General features: G+C 49.3%; 3 protein-coding genes across 9 annotated transcripts in view; 2 read left to right on the plus strand and 1 right to left on the minus strand.

Moving 5' to 3' along the window:
- The first annotated feature begins 287 nt into the window (after positions 1 to 287).
- On the plus strand, positions 288 to 3,203 carry ef1b (Elongation factor 1-beta). Its single transcript, NM_001140954.1, is given in 6 exon segments — positions 288 to 422; positions 1,180 to 1,302; positions 1,602 to 1,719; positions 1,934 to 2,000; positions 2,297 to 2,422; positions 2,753 to 3,203. Coding segments are annotated over 6 exon segments (669 nt in total). The 5' UTR covers positions 288 to 342; the 3' UTR covers positions 2,908 to 3,203.
- Positions 3,204 to 3,509: 306 nt separating this feature from the next.
- LOC106574816 (uncharacterized) lies at positions 3,510 to 9,066 on the plus strand. 7 transcript variants are annotated; one of them, XM_045698058.1, is made up of 7 exons: positions 3,510 to 4,112; positions 4,727 to 4,829; positions 4,916 to 4,990; positions 5,341 to 5,392; positions 5,496 to 5,723; positions 5,836 to 7,059; positions 7,178 to 9,066. In XM_045698058.1, exons 3-7 carry the CDS (start codon positions 4,954 to 4,956, stop codon positions 8,529 to 8,531), a joined length of 2,895 nt encoding a protein of 964 aa, XP_045554014.1. In that variant the 5' UTR covers positions 3,510 to 4,112; positions 4,727 to 4,829; positions 4,916 to 4,953; the 3' UTR covers positions 8,532 to 9,066. The 7 variants fall into 7 exon arrangements, with proteins under 7 accessions (XP_045554014.1, XP_014006381.2, XP_045554015.1 ...); XM_014150906.2 differs by having other exon boundaries at positions 4,940 to 4,990; XM_045698059.1 differs by having other exon boundaries at positions 4,730 to 4,829; positions 4,940 to 4,990.
- Positions 9,039 to 23,459, minus strand: part of dytn (dystrotelin) — a 36,876-nt gene continuing 22,455 nt past the window's right edge. The window contains exons 6-14 of the mRNA XM_045698065.1: positions 19,698 to 19,769; positions 13,910 to 14,073; positions 11,678 to 11,789; positions 11,411 to 11,547; positions 11,131 to 11,302; positions 10,921 to 10,973; positions 10,620 to 10,761; positions 9,485 to 9,992; positions 9,039 to 9,365 (exon numbers count right to left, since the gene is read on the minus strand). Coding sequence (XP_045554021.1) covers positions 9,205 to 9,365; positions 9,485 to 9,992; positions 10,620 to 10,761; positions 10,921 to 10,973; positions 11,131 to 11,302; positions 11,411 to 11,547; positions 11,678 to 11,789; positions 13,910 to 14,073; positions 19,698 to 19,769 — 1,521 coding nt within the window. The 3' untranslated portion in view covers positions 9,039 to 9,204. The remainder of the gene's footprint in view (positions 9,366 to 9,484; positions 9,993 to 10,619; positions 10,762 to 10,920; positions 10,974 to 11,130; positions 11,303 to 11,410; positions 11,548 to 11,677; positions 11,790 to 13,909; positions 14,074 to 19,697; positions 19,770 to 23,459) is intronic.

A 23,459-nucleotide genomic window follows, 5' to 3' on the forward strand; every position in this document is an offset into this window, starting at 1 on the left:
ATTGAAATACATTAGCAAGCCATATTTTTATTTGTATCATATTATAACAGTATTGTTACGAGAGCGATGAATGCTGATTGTATGCTGCATTTTGTGAGACTTTTGTATAAACGTCAAACTATCAAAATAATAATAGAATCTCTAATTTTATAGCTGCAGTTTGGTGAAAGTGACATTATTTTTTTAGAATGGAAGAAAATTAACATTGGAAGGAGAGAACAAGGAGGTGGAGTCACGCGGTTCGCGCCGTCACAAGTATAAAATCCTCCTCGTGTTCCTTCTTCGTTCCTTCGCTCTTCCTGCACTGCACGTCTTGTAAAGGTCTCAGAAGCATCTTGAACAATGGGCTTCGGCGATCTGAAAACCCCTGGCGGCCTCAAGGTCCTCAACGACTTTTTAGCCGACAAGAGCTACATCGAGGGGTTGGTAGGCATTTTTACCCATTTTTGTTGTATGTATCGACCACGCCAGCCAACCGACGATGGCGTCCCAGTTGGCAAGTGAGCTATGTAAGCGACATTCTAGCTAACGTTAACCTTCTGAACTTCGTGCAAAGTATTTTACGGATATGATTTTGAATTCATAGTTATTATACTCGTGGCGGTTTAAAGTAGACGCCAAACCCGAGGCTCGGTTTTGTGGACACCCAGAATAGGTAATGGTGTTAAATGCTCTTCCGTGACGTTAACCGCTAACTTAATTTGAATGACGTGGACGGCTGCACATGAAGGTGTTAGATTGGAGGGGAAGTCGAATTTTGCTGGTTAGGTTTTAGGTGCCGAGATTAAAATGCACTGATGGCTCGGCTAGTAGGTCACATTTATCATTCCGATGCTGTAGTTTTATCAAACCTTGTCACCTGATTTAACTGCAAACCCTGGAGTATAACTTGGTGTACAATGTGACGTTGTATGGTATTTAAGTAAAATGACTAGGTAGCTCGTAAACTACACCTTGAGTGAAGTTTAGTGAGGCTCGGGTACTAAACGTGGGTGGGGGGCGTAATTGGAAGGTCCAGAATGCTCAGCTAGTATTCTGCAACTTGCATGATGGTTATCAAGTATGAAATGACTGGAATCTGTGCTACATTACTTTTATATCCGCAATGTGCTGTAGGCACAGATCTTGGATCCAATTGTTTTCATTCTATACTGACTTCTAACGTTCCTCCCTGTGCAGGTGGGTGCCCTCCCAGGCTGACGTGGCTGTGTTCGATGCAATCTCCTCAGCCCCCTCAACAGTCCTGTGCCATGCTCTGCGCTGGTACAACCATATCAAGTCGTTCCAGAACCAGAAGGGCAGGTGAGTTGTACACTAATTTCCAGTTAATTAAATTACTATTTACCCTTCGCTACTGATCTAGGATTTGCGTGATTTCACACCATCTTTCACCTGATTGCCTGATGCATCACCTTTTTGTACTGATGAATCTGGATCATGGATGAAAATAAGATGGGTGAATACATGAATTGCGACATCTGTCTAACTTGCCCTCCTCCCTACCTTCTCCCCACCCTCTTTACCCTTTCTCTACTCACTGTTCTTCCCTGCCCTTTGTCCTCTACTTCTGTCTTCCCCTCGTCTCCCTCCCCTCACTGCAGTCTGCCAGGAGTAAAGAAGCCCCTGGGTCAGTATGGTCCTGCCGGGGTGGAGGACAAGACAGCTGCTGACTCAAAGGATGACGACGATGACATGGACCTGTTTGGCTCTGATGAAGAGGTGACTGCTTCCTGTTTTGAATTCAATCAAACTTTATTAATCCTCAGCGGGTGAGCCCCCCCGAGCTATGACTGGGTTATATGATCATCCAACCCACCGTTCGGCTGATCTAGTGATGTACCACTTTTTAGTTTGAGTGGCCCAGTGTCTCCCCTACTGTTGAGTTGTAGCCGATCAGCTGACCCCAATAACCTTTGATCTCTCACCCCTGCAGGAGGACGCAGAGGCAGAAAAGCTGAAGGAGGAGAGAATCGCAGCTTACGCCGCCAAGAAGTCAAAGAGTACGTCATGCACAGTTAACATTACACACTTTGTGCAATGTAGGCTAGAAAAGTCACAACGTGTGCACGTCCTGTGACGCTGTGAAGGACAGAACATTGCCCACATGCACAGAGCTGGCTATTCTATGATGATCCTAACACCATCTTTCGGCTGATTCGTGATGGACACCTTTATGATCTGAGTACTCCCAGACAATGTAAGGGGCTTGTTTGGTGGTTTTGAGGGGTTGATGCTCACGGTCAGTCTGTCTGTGTGCTTTCTGTTTGTTCTTTGTGTGCACATCTGTCCTCCACAGAGCCCACACTCATCGCCAAGTCATCGATCCTGCTTGACGTGAAACCGTGGGATGATGAGACGGACATGGCCAAGCTGGAGGAGTGTGTTCGCAGCATCTCAATGGACGGCCTGCTTTGGGGACAGTGTAAGTGCAGGAAGGGTGCACTACAGTGGTGGCTGGTGACAGGATGACAGTGCATGGTAAAGGCTGGAATGGAACTGCTATGGTTTCATTCCAGCCATTACTGGGAACAACCTGAGGACAGTAACAGTTACCAGTGCTAGTATTGACTGCTGCAGGTTAAGTTACAACGCAGCTGGTTCAGTGCTGCTTTGTTTCCTACTATCCCGGTCTGTCTGTCTAAAACTTCTGTAGATCTTGCTCAATCTGTCATGGACTCTGCTCTTGTTTGATTGGGTGATGTGGCTAGAATGTCTCCACTAACTTGTGTTGACACCTGTTCCCTTCCTTCAGCCAAGCTGGTACCAGTGGGCTATGGCATCAAGAAGCTGCAGATCGGGTGTGTGGTAGAGGACGACAAGGTGGGAACAGACCAGCTGGAGGAACAGATTACAGCTTTTGAGGACTACGTCCAGTCTATGGATGTGGCTGCCTTCAACAAGATCTAAAACTCAAACTTACCAACGAAGACACTGAGCACTTTGGAGCTGCAATAAAAAGCACTTCAGATGGAAAATGTTTCATTCAGACAAGTGGTACTGCCTGGTTTATGTAGCTTTTGAGGGAAGACTTTGGTGTGTGGGGAAAACTCAGCTGGCGAATTGTATTTTCTGTTGCGGGTCCTAAAGGTGCAATATGCCTAACTCACTCTGCCATTTCCTGGTTGCTTGAACAAGGTTGTGTAGAGAATCATTGTACCATCTAAACTGCTGAAATGTATTCAATAAACAAATATTGTATTTTCAGCTGTTTAATGGTAATGTAAAGAACCAAAACTTAGGACGCATAGAAATGGTTTGTTGGTCTTCTATTTAGTATTTTTTTGGGAGAAACACAAAATGAACTGTGGTAAACACAGGCTTAAATCTTGTTCTGGGTATCATCAGTAAACATTGTAATGAGCACAAAGGCTTCATAACGGTCAAGTTAACTGCCATCGCAGACAAAAGAATAAGCTCTGACTTCTCAGACCATTTATTCAGCTATTCAAACACGTTTGTCACTTCCCATAGGGATGCCTGGACGACCCCGAGTTCAACTCGTTTTGGGCGAGCAGCCAAGTGACCGATATATAATTCTGTGCTTTGGTCGGGTCTCAAAAGTTGTTATTCTGAAATGTTTGAACATAGAGATGAAGGGCATAGTTCAGATTCATTTCAAAATACGATTTACCCTTAAATTCCATTGAACCTTGGGATACGCCAATTGTCGTTAGACATGTTTCACATAAAGGCAACCTCGGGACCCGAGGTAAGCAAGACTCAGCAGTGTAAACTTCCCTTTGTTGCCACAGCACAGTTCAATGGCTGTGCCAAAGCTGGTGGATGAATAAAGATATCTTACTCAAGCCGTTTACATTGAAGAAAAAATTCCGGGGTGTTTTGGGGGTTGCAAAACACTTAACAATTTCAAGGGGTCCCTCCTATGGACACAAATACGACATGTCTGGTCTGCTTAGTTCATTGACTAACGTTATATGAACCAGCAAATATTTGCGAGATGGATGTCTTGCTTCCTCTTCCGTAATCTCTGGTACCGGTAGGAATTCGTGTCCGCTAAGCCGGGTAACGTCACTTCTCCGGGAAGAGAAAAGCAAAATACGGATGCCGAACAGAACCGAATGGAATAACAAAACAGGTGAAAAGGCGGGAAGGTATGTTTGTGTGGAGATGGAAACTAAACTCGTTAAAAATGACAACGGGTCTCTGCTGTATTATATTTCTCTATCATATTTTTAGTCCCGGAATCTCCCCGTGTAAGCATGGCTAGCTAACGTCAGTGAGGCTGCTACTACTAGCTAGCTAGCATAACGAGATCAGCTATTTCCCAATTGTTTTAAAACTCTGTTACTTGCTAGATACCTAAAGTTATGTGTTTATTAATTATGCATATCAGTAGTGTTGCAGATTGCAGTCATCCAGCTAGCTCCTTGCTGTAGAAGTGAAATTGTGATTTATTTAGAGAAAGCTAATCGAGGACAGAGCAGAAGGCCAAGTTGTCTTTCTGTGCCGAGCGTGTCCTCGTTCCAACCAATCACTGCAGAGCTTGCTGTCTAGCCACTTAACTTCCGCGCGATCTGCAGATTTCACCCCACGCGCCGTGGAATAAATAGCCTACATGCAAGATACAGATCTCAGTAGGCCTAAGCAATAACATTGGAATTGTAAACTAGCCAGACAACTTTTGTTGTATCCGTATGGCAATGCTGGAAAAGCAAATAACCTCTGAAATGCCGCATCTTTTAATTGTCATGTGTCACTACTTCAGTAGTTGGTCCAGAATCAGGTTGCCCTTGGAGATGGGAGACTGATCTGACATAATGTGATTGGCCAGCCTGAGACTGAAGCTTCCCTGACTCCTCCCCCAGCCAGTGAGTTGGTTTCTGGTGTTTTGGATAGGATTTATTTCACAACAAGCCACACAACTTGATGTACAGGATACACTTTTATATTTTAGTCTCCTCTTTGTGTGTGTTTTCAGATGTAGAACACCAAATGCCCGCTGACGAGCAGTCTGCCCCCTCTGCTCAAGGTAAGAGGATAAAAAGTACTACTAGCCAACTCAAATCAAATTTTATTTGTTACATACAGGTGTTTAGCAGATGTTATAGCGGGTGTAGCGAAATGCATGTGAGCGTGCATGCAGGTTTGTGTTGTCTGAGCGTAAACGGCGTCAGTGTGCTAGCTTAGCATACAGCGCTGCCTCTATGAACTTGCCTCTGACTGGGTTTGAGCCAGAGTGCTGTAACTCACTAACACGCTTGACAACGTATAGAAAATGATCCAATTCCATAGTACCATTTGCGATATTTCAAGCTAGCTGTGGAGTGAACGTCCTTATCTCTGATACATGAAGTTCTGTTCTGTCTGTTTGTCTGACAGATGCAGAGCAGGGTCAAACAGATCCACAGAAGGAGATGGACACTGTTAGCAGGTGAGTCAGCAAACACCCACAGGGTTTATTTGTCATGATCGTGTTTTGGTTGTGTCCACATCAGTTGAGTTGTGTTACATGTTGTGTTCTCTGTCTTCTCAAGGGGGGAGAGGGAGGAGGAGCAGCCCGGGCCATCCAGAGTTCCTCCCCCCAGACAGGGCTACTGCAGCTGCTGCCAGATACTCTACAACAATGTGGAGCAGCACATCCTAAGCCCCAGACACTGTGAGGTGGTTCATAGCACTCGCACCTACGTCCCCTCTGGAAGCCTGATGGAGAGATTCCTATCGGACGTAATCCAGCATCACCCGCACCTCTACAACGACCCTCGGTAACGCACTCACACACTCCGTTAACATCACCCTCAACTCTCTATCCCTGTCAGTATTATTTCTGTCAGCCCGAGTCTCTTTCCTCTGATTTATTTTTCTGTGTGTCTTAAGCCCCACCCACGCTGACCTGCCGTCTCTGAGCAGCCCGCTGGTTCCCAGGGAGGAGCTATTGGATCTCTGCGCCAGCGACGATGACGGGGCGTCGCTCGGAACCCGAGAGCACATGCCCAGCTCTGACGACTCTTCCTGTCAGCTCGTTTACGTACAAGAAGCGGATGTTGCCTCGGAAACAAGGACCAGCCAACCAGCAGAAGGTAGAGGGGTAAAGGCGGCGTCAGAGAGGTTAACCCCAACTGCTCCAGACCAGGATATAAGACCAAGTTCTGGGGAAGGGACTCACTCACACACACCTTCCCCGGACCACTTACCAACACACCCCATGAGACCTTGTAGCCAGAAGCAAACCCCTCCTCCGCTCCACCGGAAAGCACACAGGAAGACCAACCGGCGGAGAGAGAGAGGGAGCAACTCTTCCTCCATCCATCCTCCCCGCTCCCCCGCTTCTCCACAGTTGTGTGCTACCCCAACGGACCAGAGAACCAAGGAAACACCGGAGAACCAGCCTCCCTACAAGCCGAGGGACCGGACCCCAGACCCCAAGCCCCGGACGGTAAACACTGGCTGGGCCGCGTGGGCGGGGGTGCCCCCCTGGAGGCGGAGGGAGACCCAGAAGGAGCAGGCGTTCTCCAGTGACCACTCCGACCCTGAGGGGGACACGATAGAGGAGGTGATCCAGAGACACTGCTACGGCCGCAGTCCCACACAACACCACCAGAGGGACCACAACATATGGACAGGGGGGGATACGGACAGCTTCCACCTTAGCCTCCCTGGCTCACTGGGAGTGGGTTCGGTTGACAGTGAGGACTGGGATACCCCTGTGCAGGTGGCTATTGGGAGGGGGCAGGAGCGGAGGAAGGACATCCCTGTGGTAGTGGGCTTAAGGCAGGGTGGAGGGGAGCGGGAGGGCAGGGCCCTGGCCTGTCTCATGGAGGTACAGGTGAACATGGAGGACCAGTTGTACACCAGCCAGCTAGATTCTGCCCTCAACCCTGAGACTAGGAGAGCGGGGGAGACAGGGATGGGGGAGACAGAGGGAGAAATGGAACGAACAGTGGAGGAGATTCTCCCAGCACTCCCCCACATCCCCGTGTCCTTCCTGGGGAAGACGTGGACCCAGGTGCTGCTGGAGGACGAGCAGAAGGTGGAGAACATGGTCCGAGAGTTCCGGCAAGGAAGGTTCCTCTGCTACTTCAAAAGCGAATCCCTCGCCAGGTACGCACAGACCAGATTCTGACCTGACTCATCAGGAGTATTTCTACATCATTGAAATCCACCAAACGGCTACTTTTCTCTCTCCTCATGTTCATATTTCTGATGATGTCATTCACAGGCACGGGAAGCGGAGCAGCAGAGATATGGGGCGTGGCCAGAAGGAGGGGATTGAAGATGGGGGATGGGTTCCCCTTGGTGACCATGACAATGAAGATGACAACCCAGAATGCCAGATGAGGGGGAGGGAGGTGCTTAGGCGGAGGAAAGTTAGCAGGAGTTATCGCCTGGCGTCCAGGTGTCAGGTGGTCAAAGTGAGTCACGGGACACAGACTACAGCAGCCATTATCCCCACCATCCGACAGAGAACACTGGACCAGACAGGCACATCCCCGGACATCCTCACGCTGCCCTGTCAGGACCCCAGCGTTGACCAGGAGAAGACCCCAGAGGTGAAGACAAGGCTGTGCTCTCTCCGCCTGCCTGTCTCCTACTCCCGCATCATGACCCCCCTGCAGCCCAAAACCACCCTGATCTATGTCCTCTCCTCCCCCGAAACCCCTCCCTTTGACCCCAAGCCCCGCCTCAGACCTATCGCCAGGGGCAACCGCGGCAGGAAAAGGTCATGTGACGGGTGTGAAGGCGACGTGGGGGCCAAGGTCAAATACAAAAGGGTTCCTTTGAGGTACTATGACCCTGCCACCCACCGCATTCTGAAGACCCCCCCCAAGGGCTTGAACCTCACCCCCTCCTCCTCTGGCCTCCCCAGACCCCCCCAGGCCCACGTGGTCAGACAACTGTTCAGGAGCCTGAGTCCAGACATCAATACAGAGAGACAGGGGGGAGAGGGAGGGAGAGATGGGTCGGGGGGTAGGAGGAGGGGTCGCAGCGGGGGCAGTGTGGCTTCAGGGTCACTCTTAGAGGCAGGGGGGTCATTTGGGGCTGAAGGTCAGGGTTCATCGGAGGCAGGGTCATCTGTGACTACGCCCTTCAGCCGCTCCTCTCCGTCCAATAGCAGCCGATTTCTACTGAGCACGCTCTCTCCCGACACAAACTCGAACCCAGAAGTGACCCGTCAGCGGAGGCGGAGAGGAGGAGGGGAACGGAAGTTAAAGACGGACCGACCTCTAACCCCTGAGAAAGAGCACTCTTCTCCCTACAGGCCTTGGACAAGAGGGGGTAGGGGAGAACGGCAACCAGCAAGACGCAACTCAAAAAGGGGGCGACCACCTCAAATCAGCCCTCCACCTAAACCCCCACCGCCCCAGGACCTCTCTCCCACAGTCGAGCCCAGGAAAGGGCCCTCGAGACGGGTCGCAGAGAGTAAGAAACTCCCAAGGCCCAAAAGCCCAGCCAGGGGGGTCACTTCCACCCCTCTGAAACAGGCCATCAGAACACCAAGCCGCCGGTCGTCCCCCCGACAAACCCGTGTTCCACTGCCCACCCGGACACTGAGGAGGAGAGTGAGGAGATGACGGGATGCATCTCAGTGGCTTCCTTTCCTTGTCTCCTTTCCTCCAGACGCACTGACATGAAGTAACATGGGCGTGTTTAGCAGGGTGAATGTTCATAATGTAGCAGATACATATGTTACTACTTCACATGATAAGAGCTATGTCTGCTCCATTTCATTACAATTCTACCTGAGTCCTTGACGGTTTCCACGTTGCTTTCTCCTGTCCTGCTTTCAGTGCAGATGAAGGAGAGGAGACAAGGAGCATCTATTGAGATGTACCCTGGCTCTCTGAAGAGATGGGGTGAGAGAGAATGTAGAGAAGCGGAGGAGAGATTACCTCTTCCTCTCTCTGCTTCCCATCCTTCTCTCATACGGTCATGTTTTGCACAGAAACCAGCAGCAGAATAATTAGCAGGATGTTTTTCAAGCTGTCTGTTTTGACATGGTGGTGTTGTGTTCTCAGTTTAATTTTTTACAATCAGGATATTTTTTTACATTTATAAGGACTTTGTCAAAAGCTTGTTTATTTAATAAATAATGTACATGAATTCAAACATTTTGTCATAGGTTTCTCTAATGAAAGAGCAGAATAATTTCAGTACAACTCTACTTCATACAAATCTAAGTTTCATATGTATTACACAGGAAAGTATGGAATTTACACAATAACTCACAACATCAGGCGTCAAAGTCTAGAGAAGCCTTCTGGATACATGCTCTGGCCCGTGGTTGTGTAGGAGGATGGGGCATGAAGTGTGTGCGTTTGGGACGGAGTGTGTGTTCACTGCATAGACGAGATGACACACTGAGTCCCCCACTTCCTCTGCAGCCTCCAACAACTCCTGTCTGCAGTCTGGAGAAACATACTCATACCTTAATACACACACACACACACAACTACACACCTTCACACAACTACACACACAAGTGTAGTAGTGTGTAGAACTAGAGAGAGTTCATTTGTAAACTCACCTGTATGTGTGTGAGTGTGTAGCGACAGCTCACTTATTAGTCGTTGCACCAGCTCACACAGTCGCTCCTCCTCCACTAAACTACACATCCCAGAATACTCCTCTTCAGAGACACTCTGGTCTTTCATTGGCCCAGTGACCTGCCCATCACAGGGCTGTGGGTTAGAGGTAATTCTCCCGTGCATGGTGGGAGTGTGAGTCTCTGTGACTGAGTCAGTCTCAGTCTGCTCCTCCTCTTCATCATCATCACCTCTCTGATCTTCTGTCTTCATCTCATTCCTCTGCATCTTTGCTGTGTAACATTCTTCCTCCTCTACCCTCGCCTTCTCTTCCCTCTCCTCCTCTTCCCTCTCCTCCTCTTCTCTCTCTCTTTCTCTGGATCCAGAGGAAGATGCAGAGCTCTGAGACTCTACAGGACAGGCTATGTCTCTCTCTGTCCTGTATTTAGCATGTGGGATGACATTAGCATGAGGCATGACGTCAGCATGTGTCCCTGACATGCTAAGAGCCTGTTGAAAGGAAGAGGGACATTTTGAGTCAGGGCTGTAGTCTGAGATATTGTGTGTGTGTGTGCGAACATGCATACGTGTGTGTGTGTGTGTGTGTATGTGTGTGTGTGTGTGTGTCTACCTGTGAGAGTATGTCCTGCAGTCTGAGGTTGTGTGTGTGTGTGTGTGTGTCTACCTGTGAGAGCATGTCCTGCAGTCTGAGGTGTGTGTGTGTGTGTGTGTGTGTGTGTGTGTGTGTGTGTGTGTGTGTGTGTGTGTGTGTGTGTGTGTGTGTGTGTGTGTGTCTATCTGTGAGATCATGTCCTGCAGTCTGAGGTTGTGTCTGTGTGTGTGTGTGTGTCTACCTGTGAGATCATGTCCTGCAGTCTGAGGTTGTGTGTGTGTGTGTGTGTGTGTGTGTGTGTGTGTGTGTGTGTGTGTGTGTGTGTGTGTGTGTGTGTGTGTGTGTGTACCTGTGAGATCATGTCCTGCAGTCTGAGGTTGTGTCTGTGTGTGTGTGTGTGTGTCTACCTGTGAGATCATGTCCTGCAGTCTGAGGTTTGTGTGTGTGTGTGTGTGTGTGTGTGTGTGTGTGTGTGTGTGTGTGTGTGTGTGTGTGTGTGTGTGTGTGTGTGTGTGTGTGTCTACCTGTGAGATCATGTCCTGCAGTCTGAGGTTGTGTTGTCTCAGAGTGTCCATGTTGGCCTCCATCTCAGAGCAGCGGTCCTCCAGCGAGCCCTGCTCCGACTGAACCGTTACCCTCCATACCTGCAGCTCCCTCTCCAGCAGCCTGCACACACACACACACACACACACACACACACACACACACACACACACACACACACACACACACACACACACACACAACACACACTATGAGCATCACCCAGACTATAGGTTAGGTGCTAGGTTAGAAGGTTAGAGTGCTACAGTGATTGAGGCTCACCGTTTGTCCCTCTGCAGGTCCCTGATGTCCTTAATGAGGACAGAGTCTCTCCTCTGGGGACAGAAACAACAGACATTAATCAATAGAGGATCTAGTGGAGCGCAGCAATAATCTTCTGAAGATTCATTTAGCATAAATATGAACCGAACTAAAAATCCACTGGGCTGAGAGGTGAGGTGTGAAGGGAGAGGGGTAGAGGTGAAAGGTCACCTGTGGCTGTGCTTCCTCCTGCTCGTCCTCAGTTTGCAGGGCTTTAGATGCCTTCCTGGTCCTAACAGCTGGGGGTGTGGCCAGCAGTTGGGGAGGATTAGTGGGAGGGGCTCTGTCGTCAGGGGGTGTGTCCTCAGCGGCAGACTGAGGTGAAGGGTCAGGGGTAGTGAAGCTGTAAACACAGAAAATACAATGGAAACGTATTACTCTTTATTTAAACTAAAACAAACGTTTTTCTTCTCTTTTGGTGTACACACAGGTCCATCTCTGATTGGTCTACCTCGTCTGCGCCTCCCCTCGTGACTCCGCCCTGATTAGGCCCCTTCTCCTCTCTGCCTCCCTGTGTGTGTATCGCCGTGGTAACAAGGCGTGGCGGGCGCTGTATGCTAATGAGGCTAGGGATTCTTTCCAGGATGGCTGGAGACGAAACACAACCGTCAATCACATGTGTGTGTGTGTGTGTGTGTGTGTGTGTGTGTGTGTGTGTGTGTGTGTGTGTGTGTGTGTGTGTGTGTGTGTGTGTGTGTGTGTGTGTGTGTGTGTACACCTGAGTGCAGTGCTCCAGCACTGGGTGGGAGCTCTTGTGTTTTCTTGTGTGTCTCTCTGTCAGGAAGCAGGTTTGGCACAGATGAAGGTTCACACACTTCATACAGCGATACCTACAACACAGAGAGAGAGTGAGACAAACAGACACACACATTACAGACACACACACATCATACAGCGATACCTACAACACAGAGAGAGAGTCTGAGACAAACAGACACACACATTACAGACACACACACTTCATACAGCGATACCTACAACACAGAGAGAGAGTCTGAGACAAACAGACACACACATTACAGACACACACACATCATACAGCGATACCTACAACACAGAGAGAGAGTGAGACAAACAGACACACACATTACAGACACACACACATCATACAGCGATACCTACAACACAGAGAGAGAGTCTGAGACAAACAGACACACACATTACAGACACACACACATCATACAGCGATACCTACAACACAGAGAGAGAGTCTGAGACAAACAGACACACACATTACAGACACACACACTTCATACAGCGATACCTACAACACAGAGAGAGAGTCTGAGACAAACAGACACACACATTACAGACACACACACTTCATACAGCGATACCTACAACACAGAGAGAGAGTCTGAGACAAACAGACACACACATTACAGACACACACACTTCATACAGCGATACCTACAACACAGAGAGAGAGTCTGAGACAAACAGACACACACATTACAGACACACACACTTCATACAGCGATACCTACAACACAGAGAGAGAGTCTGAGACAAACAGACACACACATTACAGACACACACACTTCATACAGCGATACCTACAACACAGAGAGAGAGTGAGACAAACAGACACACACATTACAGACACACACACATCATACAGCGATACCTACAACACAGAGAGAGAGTGAGACAAACAGACACAATAATTACAGACACACACACATCATACAGCGATACCTACAACACAGAGAGAGAGTCTGAGACAAACAGACACACACATTACAGACACACACACTTCATACAGCGATACCTACAACACAGAGAGAGAGTCTGAGACAAACAGACACACACATTACAGACACACACACATCATACAGCGATACCTACAACACAGAGAGAGAGTGAGACAAACAGACACACACATTACAGACACACACACATCATACAGCGATACCTACAACACAGAGAGAGAGTCTGAGACAAACAGACACACACATTACAGACACACACACTTCATACAGCGATACCTACAACACAGAGAGAGAGTGAGACAAACAGACACACACATTACAGACACACACACACATCATACAGCGATACCTACAACACAGAGAGAGAGTGAGACAAACAGACACACACATTACAGACACACACACATCATACAGCGATACCTACAACACAGAGAGAGAGTGAGACAAACAGACACACACATTACAGACACACACACATCATACAGCGATACCTACAACACAGAGAGAGAGTCTGAGACAAACAGACACACACATTACAGACACACACACTTCATACAGCGATACCTACAACACAGAGAGAGAGTCTGAGACAAACAGACACACACATTACAGACACACACACTTCATACAGCGATACCTACAACACAGAGAGAGAGTGAGACAAACAGACACACACATTACAGACACACACACATCATACAGCGATACCTACAACACAGAGAGAGAGTGAGACAAACAGACACACACATTACAGACACACACACATCATACAGCGATACCTACAACACAGAGAGAGAGTCTGAGACAAACAGACACACACATTACAGACACACACACATCATACAGCGATACCTACAACACAGAGAGAGAGTGAGACAAACAGACACACACATTACAGACACACACACATCATACAGCGATACCTACAACACAGAGAGAGAGTGAGACAAACAGACACACACATTACAGACACACACACATCATACAGCGATACCTACAACACAGAGAGAGAGTGAGACAAACAGACACACACATTACAGACACACACACATCATACAGCGATACCTACAACACAGAGAGAGAGTCTGAGACAAACAGACACACACATTACAGACACACACACTTCATACAGCGATACCTACAACACAGAGAGAGAGTCTGAGACAAACAGACACACACATTACAGACACACACACATCATGCAGCAAAAAACCTACAAATGGCGCACAGACACACACCTAAGTCCAGTGATGGGGTAGGCCTTGCAGGTGTGGCAGCGTACGGAGTGTGTGACGTTCTCGCTGACTGACAGGCGGTACAGGGTGGGGAGCCACAGCAACAGACAGGGCTCACACTGCAGCCATGAGAGGACATGCTCCTCACAAACACACGCACTCAGAACCTACACACACACACAAACACCTTCAGCATCTATCTAACTGCTGATTATTTACATAAACGCTCATCAGCTACATGTTATTACAGTTGTAAATGAGTACTATCAAAAATAATGGAAAAAGAAAAGAATAATATATTCTCCTAACCCCGTCTTCCTGACCCTAACCCTGTTCTCCTGACCCTAACCCTGTTCTCCTGACCCTAACCCTGTTCTCCTGACCCTAACCCTGTTCTCCTGACCCTAACCCTGTTCTCCTGACCCTAACCCTGTTCTCCTGACCCTAACCCTGTTCTCCTGACCCTAACCCCGTCTTCCTGACCCTAATCCTGTTCTCCTGACCCTAACCCCGTCTTCCTGACCCTAACCCTGTTCTCCTGGCCCTAACTCTGTTCTCCTGGCCCTAACTCTGTTCTCCTGACCCTAACCCTGTTCTCCTGACCCTAACCCTGTTCTCCTGACCTTAACCCTGTTCTCCTGACCTTAACCCTGTTCTCCTGACCCTAACCCTGTTCTCCTGACCCTAACCCTGTTCTCCTGACCTTAACCCTGTTCTCCTGACCCTAACCCTGTTCTCCTGACCCTAACCCTGTTCTCCTAACCCTAACCCTGTCTTCCTGACCCTAACCCTGTTCTCCTGACCCTAACCCTGTTCTCCTGACCCTAACCCTGTTCTCCTGGCCCTAACCCTGTTCTCCTGACCCTAACCCTGTTCTCCTGACCCTAACCCTGTTCTCCTAACCCTAACCCTATTCTCCTGACCCTGTTTTCCTAACCCCGTCTTCCTGACCCTAACCCTGTCTTCCTGACCCTAACCCTGTTCTCCTGACCCTAACCCTGTTCTCCTGACCCTAACCCTGTTCTCCTGACCCTAACCCTGTTCTCCTGACCCTAACCCTGTTCTCCTGACCTTAACCCTGTTCTCCTGACCCTAACCCTGTTCTCCTGACCCTAACCCTGTTCTCCTGACCCTAACCCTGTTCTCCTGACCCTAACCCTGTTCTCCTGACCCTAACCCTGTTCTCCTGACCCTAACCCTATTCTCCTGACCCCAACCCTATTCTCCTGACCCTAACCCTGTTCTCCTGACCCTAACCCTGTTCTCCTAACCCTGTTTTCCTTTTCCTGTTCTCCTAACCCTGTTCTCCTAACCCCAACCCTGTTCTCATAACCCTGTTCTCCTAACCTTAACCCTGTTCTCTTAACCCTATTCTTCTGACCCTGTTCTCCTGACCCTGTTCTCCTAACCCTGTTCTCCTAATCCTAACCCTGTTCTCCTAATCCTAACCCTGTTCTCCTAATCCTAACCCTGTTCTCCTAACCCTAACCCTGTTCTCCTAATCCTAACCCTGTTCTCCTAATCCTAACCCTGTTCTCCTAATCCTAACCCTGTTCTCCTAATCCTAACCCTGTTCTCCTAACCCTAGCCCTGTTCTCCTAATCCTAACCCTGTTCTCCTAATCCCAACCCTGTTCTCCTAACCCTCTTCTCCTGACCCTATTCTCCTAACCCTGTTCTCCTAACCCTGTTCTCCTGACCCTGTTCTCCTAACCCTAATTCTGTTCTCCTAACCCTGTTCTCATAACCCTGTTCTCCTAATCCTAACCCTGTTCTCCTAACCCTGTTCTCCTAACCCTGTTCTCCTAACCCTGTTCTCCTAACCCTGTTCTCCTGACCCTGTTCTCCTGACCCTAATCTCCTGTCCCTGTTCTCCTAAACCCAACCCTATTCTCCTGTCCCTGTTCTCCTAATCCTAACCCTGTTCTCCTGTCCCTGTTCTCCTGACCCTGTTCTCCTAAACCCAACCCTATTCTCCTGTCCCTGTTCTCCTAATCATAACCCTGTTCTCCTGTCCCTGTTCTCCTGACCCTGTTCTCCTAAACCCAACCCTATTCTCCTGTCCCTGTTCTCCTAATCATAACCCTGTTCTCCTAATCCTAACCCTGTTCTCCTAACCCTGTTCTCCTAACCCTGTTCTCCTGTCCCTGTTCTCCTAACCCTGTTCTCCTAATCATAACCCTGTTCTCCTAATCCTAACCCTGTTCTCCTAATCATAACCCTGTTCTCCTAATCATAACCCTGTTCTCCTAATCCTAACCCTGTTCTCCTAATCATAACCCTGTTCTCCTAATCCTAACCCTGTTCTCCTAACCCTGTTCTCCTGTCCCTGTTCTCCTGACCCTGTTCTCCTAAACCCAACCCTATTCTCCTGTCCCTGTTCTCCTAATCATAACCCTGTTCTCCTAATCCTAACCCTGTTCTCCTGACCCTGTTCTCCTAAACCCAACCCTATTCTCCTGTCCCTGTTCTCCTAATCCTGACCCTGTTCTCTTGACCCTGTTCTCTTGACCCTGACCCTGACCCTGTTCTCCTAACCTTATTATCCTGACCCTAACCCTATTCTCCTGACCCTATTCTCCTGTCCCTGTTCTCCTGTCCCTATTCTCCTAACCCTATTCTCCTGTCCCTGTTCTCCTAACCCTGACCCTGTTCTCCTGACCCTGTTCTCTTGACCCTGACCCTGCTCTCCTAACCCTATTCTCCTGAACCTAACCCTGCTCTCCTAACCCTATTCTCCTGAACCTAACCCTATTCTCCTGACCCTATTCTCCTGAACCTAACCCTATTCTCCTGACCCTATTCTCCTGAACCTGAACCTTCTCCTGTAAACCGGATGGATCATTTACTCATAGATGTTGTGATCTAGGGAACGGATCCAAAGATGGGTCAAACTCAAAACATTTAGTCATAGATAAATAAAGCCAAGGAGGGGTGTGAGAGGGGTGTTGTAAACACCTGTAGTGACCTCTAAAGTATGTCTATTGTCATTTATTAAGTCATTTAGTCACAAATCTAGGGATCTTGACGGACTTAAACCCCTGGCCATAACCAACTCCCCCCTAACCGCATGACCAACCCCTCCTAACCCCATAACCACCCCCCCCCAACCCCACCTAACCCCATGACCAACCCCTCCTAACCCCATAACCAACCCCACCTAACCCCATGACCAACCCCCCTAACTCCTCCTAACCCCATGACCAACCCCCCTAACTCCTCCTAACCCCATGACCAACCCCACCTAACCCCATGACCAACCCCCTAACCCCTCCTAACCCCATGACCAACCCCCCTAACCCCTCCTAACCCCATGACCAACCCCACCTAACCCCACCTAACCCCATGACCAACCCCCCTAACCCCTCCTAACCCCATGACCAACCCCTCCTAACTCCTCCTAACCCCATGACCAACCCCCCCAACTCCTCCTAACCCCATGACCAACCCCCTAACCCCATGACCAACCCCCCTAACTCCTCCTAACCCCATGACCAACCCCCCTAACTCCTCCTAACCCCATGACCAACCCCCTAACCCCCTGACCAAACCCCCAACTTCTCCTAACCCCATGACCAACCCCCTAACCCCATGACCACCCCCCAACTCCTCCTAACCCCATGACCAACCCCCTAACCCCATGACCACCCCCCCAACTCCTCCTAACCCCATGACCAACCCCCCAACTCCTCCTAAACGCATGACCAACCCTCCCAACCACCTAACCCCATGACCAACCCCCTAACCCCATGACCACCCCCCAACTCCTTCTAACCCCATGACCAACCCCCTAACCCCTCCTAACCCCATGACCAACCCCCCTAACCCCTCCTTACCCCATGACCAACCCCCAACACCATGACCACCCCCCAACTCCTCCTAACCCCATGACCAACCCCCTAACCCCATGACCACCCCCCAACTCCTCCTAACCCCATGACCACCCCCCAACTCCTCCTAACCCCATGACCAACCCCCTAACTCCTCCTAACCCCATAACCAATCCCCCAACTCCCCCTAACCCCATGACCAACCCTCGCTAACTCCTCCTAACCCCATGACCAACCCCCCTAACTCCTCCTAACCCCATGACCAACCCCCCTAACTCCTCCTAACCCCATGACCAACCCCCCTAACTCCTCCTAACCCCATGACCAACCCCCTAACTCCTCCTAACCCCATGACCAACCCCCTAACCCCATGACCACCCCCCAACTCCTCCTAACCCCATGACCAACCCCCTAACTCCTCCTAACCCCATAACCAATCCCCCCAACTCCCCTAACCCCATGACCAACCCTCGCTAACTCCTCCTAACCCCATGACCAACCCCCCCTAACTCCTCCTAACCCCATGACCAACCCTCCCTAACTCCTCCTAACCCCATGACCAACCCCCTAACTCCTCCTAACCCCATGACCAACCCCCCTAACTCCTCCTAACCCCATGACCAACCCCCCTAACCCCATGACCAACCCCCCTAACTCCTCCTAACCCCATGACCAACCCCACCTAACCCCATGACCAACCCCCTAACTCCTCCTAACCCCATGACCAACCCCTCCTAACTCCTCCTAACCCATGACCAACCCCCCTAACTCCTCCTAACCCCATGACCAACCCCCCTAACTCCTCCTAACCCCATGACCAACCCTCCCAACCACCTAACCCCATGACCAACCCCCTAACCCTCCTAACCCCATGACCAACCCCCTAACCCCTCCTTACCCCATGACCAACCCCCCAACACCATGAAAACCCCTCCTAACCCCTGACCAAACCCCCCAACTTCTCCTAACCCCATGACCAACCCCCTAACCCCATGACCACCCCCCCAACCCCTCCTAACCCCTGACCAAACCCCCCAACTTCTCCTAACCCCATGACCAACCCCCTAACCCCATGACCACCCCCCAACCCCTCCTAACCCCTGACCAAACCCCCAACTTCTCCTAACCCCATGACCAACCCCCTAACCCCATGACCAACCCCCCCAACTCCTCCTAACCCCATGACCAACCCCCCAACCCCATGACCAACCCCCCAACCCCACCTAACCCCATGACCAACCCGCCCTAACCCCATGACCAACCCCCTAACTCCTCCTAACCCCATGACCACCCCCTAACCCCATGACCAACAACCCTAACCCCATGACCACCCCCTAACCCCATGACCACCCCCCAACCCCCCTAACCCCATGACCAACCCCCTAACCCTCCTAACCCCATGACCAACCCCCTAACCCCATGACCAACCCCCTAACTCCTCCTAACCCCATGACCAACCCTCCCAACCACCCAACCCCTTGACCAACCCCCCCTAACTCCTCCTAACCCCATGACCAACCCCCCCAACTCCTCCTAACCCCATGACCAACCCTCGCTAACTCCTCCAAACCCCATGACCAACCCCCTAACTCCTCCTAACCCCATGACCAACCCCTCCTAACTCCTCCTAACCCCATGACCAACCCCCTAACCCCATGACCAACCCCCTAACTCCTCCTAACCCCATGACCAACCCCCCAACTCCTCCTAACCCCATGACCAACCCCCCTAACTCCTCCTAACCCCATGACCAACCCCCTAACTCCTCCTAACCCATGACCAACCCCTCCTAACTCCTCCTAACCCCATGACCAACCCCTCCTAACTCCTCCTAACCCCATGACCAACCCCCCTTACCCCCCCTAAGTTTCTTATCAGTACACATTAAGTCATAGGTCATAAATCATTCTTGTTGACAGGGGATTGTACTCATTTGCTACTGACGATCACACACACACTTACCCCACTGAAGCAGGAACGAACGGCTGTCTCAGCTGAGCCAAACACATGGTCCTCCTGCACTACAGCCGGTACCTACAGACACACACACAGAGGCTAGACATCTAGTCAAATGGCTACACAGACTATTTGCAGTCCCCCCCTTCTTTACACCACTGCTACTCTCTGTTGTCATCTATGCAGAGTCACTTTAATGACTCTACCTACATGTGCAGTTTACCTCAACTAACCAACCGGTGCCCCTGCACATTGATTCTGTATCGGTACCCCCCTGTATATAGTCTCCTCACATTGACTCTGTATCGGTACCACCTGTATATAGTCTCCTCACATTGACTCTGTATCGGTACCCCCTGTATATAGTCTCCTCACATTGACTCTGTATCGGTACCACCTGTATATAGTCTCCTCACATTGACTCTGTATCGGTACCACCTGTATATAGTCTCCTCACATTGACTCTGTATCGGTACCCCCCTGTATATAGTCTCCTCACATTGACTCTGTATCGGTACCACCTGTATATAGTCTCCTCACATTGACTCTGTACCGGTACCCCCTGTATATAGTCTCCGCACATTGACTCTGTACCGGTACCACCTGTATATAGTCTCCGCACATTGACTCTGTACCGGTACCACCTGTATATAGTCTCCTCACATTGACTCTGTATCGGTACCACCTGTATATAGTCTCCTCACATTGACTCTGTATCGGTACCCCCTGTATATAGTCTCCTCTCATTGACTCTGTGTCGGTACCACCTGTATATAGTCTCCTCACATTGACTCTGTACCGGTACCCCTTGTATATAGTCTCCGCACATTGACTCTGTACCGGTACCACCTGTATATAGTCTCCTCACATTGACTCTGTATCGGTACCACCTGTATATAGTCTCCTCACATTGACTCTGTATCGGTACCCCCTGTATATAGTCTCCTCACATTGACTCTGTATCGGTACCACCTGTATATAGTCTCCTCACATTGACTCTGTATCGGTACCACCTGTATATAGTCTCCTCACATTGACTCTGTATCGGTACCACATGTATATAGTCTCTTCACATTGACTCTGTATCGGTACCACCTTTATATAGTCTCCTCACATTGACTCTGTATCGGTACCACCTGTATATAGTCTCTTCACATTGACTCTGTATTGGTACCACCTGTATATAGTCTCCTCACATTGACTCTGTATCGGTACCACCTGTATATAGTCTCCTCACATTGACTCTGTATCGGTACCACCTGTATATAGTCTCCTCACATTGACTCTGTATCGGTACCACCTGTATATAGTCTCCTCACATTGACTCTGTATCGGTACCCCCTGTATATAGTCTCCTCACATTGACTCTGTACCGGTACCCCCTGTATATAGTCTCCTCACATTGTCTCGGTACCGGTACCACCTGTATATAGTCTCCTCACATTGACTCTGTATCGGTACCACCTGTATATAGTCTCCTCACATTGACTCTGTATCGGTACCACCTGTATATAGTCTCCTCACATTGACTCTGTATCGGTACCCCCTGTATATAGTCTCCTCACATTGACTCTGTACCGGTACCCCCTGTATATAGTCTCCTCACATTGACTCGGTACCGGTACCACCTGTATATAGTCTCCTCACATTGACTCTGTATCGGTACCACCTGTATATAGTCTCCTCACAATGACTCTGTATCGGTACCACCTGTATATAGTCTCCTCACAATGACTCTGTATCGGTACCCCCTGTATATAGTCTCCTCACATTGATTCTGTATCGGTACCACCTGTATATAGTCTCCTCACATTGACTCTGTATCGGTACCACCTGTATATAGTCTCCTCACATTGACTCTGTATCGGTACCACCTGTATATAGTCTCCTCACATTGACTCTGTATCGGTACCACCTGTATATAGTCTCCTCACATTGACTCTGTATCGGTACCACCTGTATATAGTCTCCTCACATTGACTCTGTATCGGTACCACCTGTATATAGTCTCCTCACAATGACTCTGTATCGGTACCACCTGTATATAGTCTCCTCACATTGACTCTGTATCGGTACCACCTGTATATAGTCTCCTCACATTGACTCTGTATCGGTACCCCATGTATATAGTCTCCTCACATTGACTCTGTATCGGTACCACCTGTATATAGTCTCCTCACATTGACTCTGTATCGGTACCACCTGTATATAGTCTCCTCACATTGACTCTGTATCGGTACCACCTGTATATAGTCTCCTCACATTGACTCTGTATCGGTACCCCCTGTATATAGTCTCCTCACATTGACTCTGTACCAGTACCCCCGGTATATAGTCTCCTCACATTGTCTCGGTACCGGTACCACCTGTATATAGTCTCCTCACATTGACTCTGTATCGGTACCACCTGTATATAGTCTCCTCACATTGACTCTGTATCGGTACCACCTGTATATAGTCTCCTCACAATGACTCTGTATCGGTACCCCCTGTATATAGTCTCCTCACATTGATTCTGTATCGGTACCCCCTGTATATAGTCTCCTCACATTGACTCTGTACCGGTACCCCCTGTATATAGTCTCCTCACATTGACTCTGTATCGGTACCACCTGTATATAGTCTCCTCACAATGACTCTGTATCGGTACCCCCTGTATATAGTCTCCTCACATTGACTCTGTATCGGTACCACCTGTATATAGTCTCTTCACATTGACTCTGTATCGGTACCACCTGTATATAGTCTCCTCACATTGACTCTGTATCGGTACCACCTGTATATAGTCTCCTCACATTGACTCTGTATCGGTACCACCTGTATATAGTCTCCTCACATTGACTCTGTATCGGTACCACCTGTATATAGTCTCCTCACAATGACTCTGTATCGGTACCACCTGTATATAGTCTCCTCACATTGACTCTGTATCGGTACCCCCTGTATATAGTCTCCTCACATTGACTCTGTATCGGTACCACCTGTATATAGTCTCCTCACATTGACTCTGTATCGGTACCCCATGTATATAGTCTCCTCACATTGACTCTGTATCGGTACCACCTGTATATAGTCTCCTCACATTGACTCTGTATCGGTACCCCCTGTATATAGTCTCCTCACATTGACTCTGTATCGGTACCACCTGTATATAGTCTCCTCACATTGACTCTGTATCGGTACCACCTGTATATAGTCTCCTCACATTGACTCTGTATCGGTACCCCCTGTATATAGTCTCCTCACATTGACTCTGTACCAGTACCACCTGTATATAGTCTCCTCACATTGACTCTGTATCGGTACCCCCTGTATATAGTCTCCTCACATTGACTCTGTATCGGTACCACCTGTATATAGTCTCCTCACATTGACTCTGTATCGGTACCACCTGTATATAGTCTCCTCACATTGACTCTGTATCGGTACCCCCTGTATATAGTCTCCTCACATTGACTCTGTACCAGTACCCCCATGTATATAGTCTCCTCACATTGACTCTGTACCGGTACCCCCTGTATATAGTCTCCTCACATTGACTCTGTATCGGTACCCCCTGTATATAGTCTCCTCACATTGACTCTGTACCGGTACCCCCTGTATATAGTCTCCTCACATTGACTCTGTATCGGTACCCCCTGTATATAGTCTCCTCACATTGACTCTGTATCGGTACCACCTGTATATAGTCTCCTCACATTGACTCTGTATCGGTACCCCCTGTATATAGTCTCCTCACATTGACTCTGTACCAGTACCCCCTGTATA

Source organism: Salmo salar, chromosome ssa16 (assembly GCF_905237065.1).
Source record: "Salmo salar chromosome ssa16, Ssal_v3.1, whole genome shotgun sequence".
NCBI classification, from domain to species: Eukaryota; Metazoa; Chordata; class Actinopteri; order Salmoniformes; family Salmonidae; genus Salmo; species Salmo salar.